This window comes from Brassica rapa, unplaced genomic scaffold (assembly GCF_000309985.2).
Source record: "Brassica rapa cultivar Chiifu-401-42 unplaced genomic scaffold, CAAS_Brap_v3.01 Scaffold0571, whole genome shotgun sequence".
Taxonomy (NCBI): domain Eukaryota; kingdom Viridiplantae; phylum Streptophyta; class Magnoliopsida; order Brassicales; family Brassicaceae; genus Brassica; species Brassica rapa.
Genome location: NW_022610511.1, coordinates 72,514 through 77,721, shown reverse-complemented (window position 1 = coordinate 77,721; position 5,208 = coordinate 72,514). Strand labels below are relative to the sequence as shown.

General features: G+C 43.2%; 1 protein-coding gene across 1 annotated transcript; it reads right to left on the bottom strand.

Moving 5' to 3' along the window:
• Positions 1 to 953: 953 nt before the first annotated feature.
• LOC117130585 lies at positions 954 to 2,196 on the bottom strand. The gene is made up of 2 exons (XM_033283352.1): positions 1,493 to 2,196; positions 954 to 1,001 (listed from the first exon to the last, which is right to left on the bottom strand). Exons 1-2 carry the CDS (start codon positions 2,025 to 2,027, stop codon positions 994 to 996), a joined length of 543 nt encoding a protein of 180 aa, XP_033139243.1. The 5' UTR covers positions 2,028 to 2,196; the 3' UTR covers positions 954 to 993.
• Positions 2,197 to 5,208: the final 3,012 nt, after the last annotated feature.

Below are 5,208 nucleotides of genomic sequence, written 5' to 3'. Positions count from 1 at the left end.
GAAAGATCCTCCAGCTCTTTCCAATCTTTATCTTCATAGTAGCTCTTCTCTTCAAAGAACTTGACGTCTCTTGATACAAGAACTCTCCTTGTCTCAGGAACAAAGCACTTGTATCCCTTCTGTGTGGTTGAGTATCCTATCATCATAGCTTTGATACTCTTTGCTTCCAGCTTGTTTCTCATCTCTCCCGGGATAAGAACATAGCTTACACACCCAAACACTCTTAGGTGATCTAGGACTGGCTTGCTGTTGTTGAGAACTTCATAAGGGGCTTTATCTTCCAGGATCTTGGTTGGAATCCTATTGATTAGGTAGCAAGCCGTGATCACAGCATCACTCCAGAATCTCTTTGGCACTCTCATCTGGAACATCATTGATCTAGCCACTTCCATAAGATGTCTGTTCTTCCTCTCAGCCACTCCATTTTGTTGAGGTGTATAAGGGCAACTCGTTTGGTGAAGTATCCCATGTTGAGCTAGATGGTTCTTGAATGCATGGCCAGTATACTCTCCACCATTATCAGACCTGAAAATCTTAATCTTGGCATTATACTGGTTAGAAACATATGATTGAAAGTTTCTAAATGCATCTAGAACCCTATCCTTTGTTTTAATTAGTGTTATCCAGGTGTATTTGGATTTCTCATCTATGAATGTGACAAAGTATTTGTAATTGTCCCTAGATAAGCATGGAGCAGTCCATACATCAGAATGAACAAGATCAAAGCATTTATCATAGATAGTAGTAGATCTCTTGAACACAGTCTTACAATGTTTTCCCAAAATACAAGCTTCACACTCATTATTTTTAAACATGACACCTGGTAACATTAAGCTTAAGGCTCTAACATGTGGATGTCCTAGCCTAGAATGCCACAATGCACCTCTACTTAAAACGGAACTCAACAAGCAACTAGAACTAGAAATGAAAGAAAGGTCTTCAAGTAAATAAAGGTCTCCTTTGGTTACTCCTTGCCCAATCAACTTACTGCTTTCAATATCCTGAAATTTCACATCATTAGGACTGAAAATAACATTGCATTGAAGATCATTGGTACACCTCTTAACAGATAATAGATTAGAAGTAAACTCAGGCATGTACAAAGCTTTAGAATCCTTATTAAACAGTTTCAAGTCTCCTACACCTCTAATAGGAATTCTATCACCATTTGCAATCATTACATGTCCATGAGCCGGTTCTATGTTCTTTATAAGGCTATCATCACTTATCATATGATGTGAAGCACCTGAATCAATAATTAATGGTTTTATTCCTTGAGCAATATGATTCCTAGGTGATTCTTTTACCAGTTTCAATTTATCAATGAGATCAAGCAATGTGGATTCATTTCTAGACATCCTATCAGCAGCAAAGGTTGTATATCTATCTGGTTCATTTCCCATTCTATCAAAGTTTCCTAGCAAGCTATCACAAGTTCTAGGCAACACATGAGCAGTATAGGAATAACCAAGGGTGTTTCCAAGGGTGTTACCAGACTCTTTAAGGGCTTTGATCAAGGCATCAATGTCTGACTTCTTGATCACCTCATGATCCATGTTCTTCACAGCTCCTTGGTGGTGAGAGGTTAAGGCTCTTCCTTCACTTTCACCCGCAAGACCAGATGAGCCAGCTCCTGATGCGCCGGCTTCACTTGTCTCTGCAGAAAGGTGAGCTCTTCCCTCTCTCTCCTTGTTGAACTTGGCCGGCTTCAAATGGGGGTGTAGGATCCAGCACTGACTCCTCTTGTGTCCCGGCTTCTTGCAATGGTCACAGTTTCCACTGAACTTCCTTTCCTCTCCACGGTAAGCAGCTTTGTTTGCTTGGATTGCTTCAGCCTTGTTGGACAGAGCCATGTCTCCTTTCCCTCCAAACATACCAAGTGACCCCTCTTCCTTCTGAATCTGCGCACACACTTCCTCCATAGATGGAAGACTCGGCATCCTCAACATGTGCTTGATCACATCATTGAATGGAGGATCTAGTGTCAGCAGCAATCCAAACACCTGATCCTGCTCCCTCCTCTCCATGAGTAGCTCTTGATCCGCGGTGCTTGGCCTCAATGATTCAAGCTCAGACCACAAGGATCTATACTTGCCCAAATGCTTGGTGAACTCTTCCCCATCTTGTACCAGTGTGTTGATGGCCTTCTTAATCTCATACACACGGTTCAGATTGGTAACGTTCCCAAACGTCTTCTGGAGTACCTCCCACAGGTGTTTTGGAGTCTCGCAGTAGCTGTAGGCCTCCAAGAGATGCTCTTCAAGGGACCCTTGTAGCACTGAAAGAACCATCAAGTCTTCTTGAATCCACTTCTTCTCGGCAGCAGCAACTTGATCTCCCACACCTTCATCTCCTTCTCCGTCTTTAGCCACTGGCTTGGTTGCATCATCCGTGATGTGACTCCACAGCCCTAGCCTCCCAATGGCTGTCTTCACCAGCCTTGACCACAACAGGTAGTTACTACCACCCTTCAACGCAACAGGAACTGTAATGACCTTGTAGTTTCCCTCCATCTTGCTTTGTTAGAACCGAAAAGAAAGTATGAAAGAGTATGAACTGAAGCTGAAGAACACTCTAAATCTCAATACCAAAGCCAACCTGGCTCTGATACCATATGATTTTAGAGAGTTGAACAGGTATTGAGAGATTTAGAGAAAGATTAAAGTGAGATGAGGTGATTTATGAGATGTAGAAGAGAAACATGATGAACTAGAGAGAGATTATGATGAACTTGTGTTATTCATTAATCAAGACAGAGTTTACAATATATAGGATCAGATACAAGGGTTTTAGAGAGACTAAGCATGTGAGGTCAAGGATAAGGTTGCTTTAATTCAAAACTGATCCAATGAGAGCTGTCACACGCTTCTTCATCGTTCCAATCAGACCAGGATGAATCTCTTTGTGAGAAGCTTTATTTGGATACATAAAGTGGTGGAGAATCACCAGGAAGTTGAATAAATATCATAGGAGTTGGCAAGAAGAAGTTATCCCACTTTGAAATCAGGTGATTCCAGTTTCCCAGTTTGGGAATGAGACAGCTTCTTCGTCGTTCCAATCAAACCAGGATGACTCACTTTGTGAGAAGCTTGATTTGGATACATAAAGTGGTGGAGAATCACCAGGAAGTTGAATAAATCTCATAGGTGTTACCATTCTCCTTGAATAGCTTGATGAGGGCATCAAGATCAGATCTCCTTAGATACTCCTGATCATTGTTCCCACGGTTGCTTGGTGCTCCAGTGTAGGCTACAAGAGACTTCCCATCACCTCCTTCACGCCCATCTATCTCCTTTCCTTTGCTTGTACCAGCTCCACTCGTTCCATCTGATGCATTAGCCCTTGCCTCACGGTCCTTCATGAACTTTGCCGGCTTGAGGTGTGGGTGAAGGATCCAGCATTGGGTCTTCTTGTGGCCATGCTTCTTGCAGTGATCACAGTTCCCATTGAACCTCCTCTCCTCAAACTTCCCATGCGCAGCAGCCTTGTTTGCTTGCGGAACTTCACTCCCCTCCTCTTGAGTTGCTTGACTTGCAAGGGAAAGGTCTCCTTTCTTTGCAAACAGCCCAATGGAGCCTTGCTCCTTCTGAATCCGCGCACACACATCCTCAAGGTCAGGTAGAGTGTCCTCCCTAAGCAGGTGCTGGAGATTGATCAAGCCACGCCAATGACCATGCATTGTGACAACCAAGCTGCCATCCACATTGCCTCCAACTCGGTGTTCCATGAGAGAACCAAGCACATTGAAGTTGATTGCCACAAGGTGAGGCAGATGATCATCTTAGGAGTTATCTTGCCATGCTACACAAGGAGTGAAGATCAGTTGGCTGATGTGTTCACCAAGGCTGCAAGGCAAAAGACAATGGAGTCCATTCACATCAGGTTGGGACTCATTGATCTTGGGAAGAGAAGGAGCTGATCCCCTAAGTCATGAGGTCTTTACTCTTTTTCCCTCATCAAAGTTTTGTCCCAATGGGTTTTCTTTGGTGAGGTTTTTAATGAGGAAGATCTCATGGCTATCCAAGCTTAGACTTTCACAAAGTTAAGCTTGAGGGGGAGTGTTGAGATGAGGAAGCCATTATGAGCAGGAGAAGAAGAGTTGGGTAAGAAGTGAGGAAGTGTACGGATGGTATGGCCTATGTACGGATAGGGCAAGGCCGTACATCTTAAGTGATATGAAGGAAGAGGGAGTTGGATGAGTAAAGCCTCTAGTGTACCAGGAAGGTTTAAGCTCATCATACCGTTAAGAGATAAGGGCGGGACGAGCCTTATCCATCCAGTCTTTGGACAGGCTGTAAAGGCAAAGCAAAAGCATGTGAGCTTTGCCATCCGTAGAATTCAAATGAGCCGCGCCCTTCTTCCCTTGACTTCACATGCTTATGACTAGTGCCATTTCTCTTTACTTGTAAACCCTAATGTCTCTCCTATAAATATTGTAATCCCATCTCATAATAAGATTAGACAGTTCTATCCTATTAATCTCTCTACACATTTCGATCATGATTATCCATTAGTCACTAATCCTTTCTCTACTCACTTTAAATCATACTACTCTCTCATATACAACTCAGATTCTCTAAATCTCATAAGTGCTATGATCCTAACACAAGGAGAGTGTTAGTATCTAGAGAAGTGAAGTTTGTTGAAGAGAAAGGATATTATGAGGAACAGATTCAAGAAGACTTGAAGGATCTTACCTCTGATAGAGCTGAAACCTTGAGGATTATCCTAGAAGGCCTTGGAATCAACATGAATCAAGGACATCAAGGGGGGAGAAGCACTACCCCAGTTCCGGATCATCAGACTTCCAACCTTGAGCATGAGGGGGGGAATGAAACAAGAACTCCAAACCGTGAAGGAACAAGTAGAGAAGAGAGTTCTGGCTCTCATGATCAAGCTGTGGAATCAAATGATCAAGAAGAAGGAGCTGAAGAGAGTCAGCTAAGGGAAGAAGGAGCTGAAGCAAGTCAGCTAGGAGAAGAAAGATCTGAAACAAGTGTGCTGCCACAAGAAGAAGAACAAGAGATGGCGCAAGAAGGGCCAGTATTGAGAAGAAGTACAAGGCTGAGAAAGGATCCTTCCAGTTGGGTAAACACAAGAGTGTACTACAATGCCCAAGCTGTGAAGCATCCTGATATGATCATGGACCAGCTAGTTGATAAAGATGAAGAAGGAGAGACTGAAGATACACTAGCTGAAGAGGAAGCT

Excerpts from the sequence above, each read along its gene's own strand:
- LOC117130585 (XM_033283352.1), bottom strand. The coding sequence starts at position 2,027 with ATGGAGAGGAGGGAGCAGGATCAGGTGTTTGGATTGCTGCTGACACTA.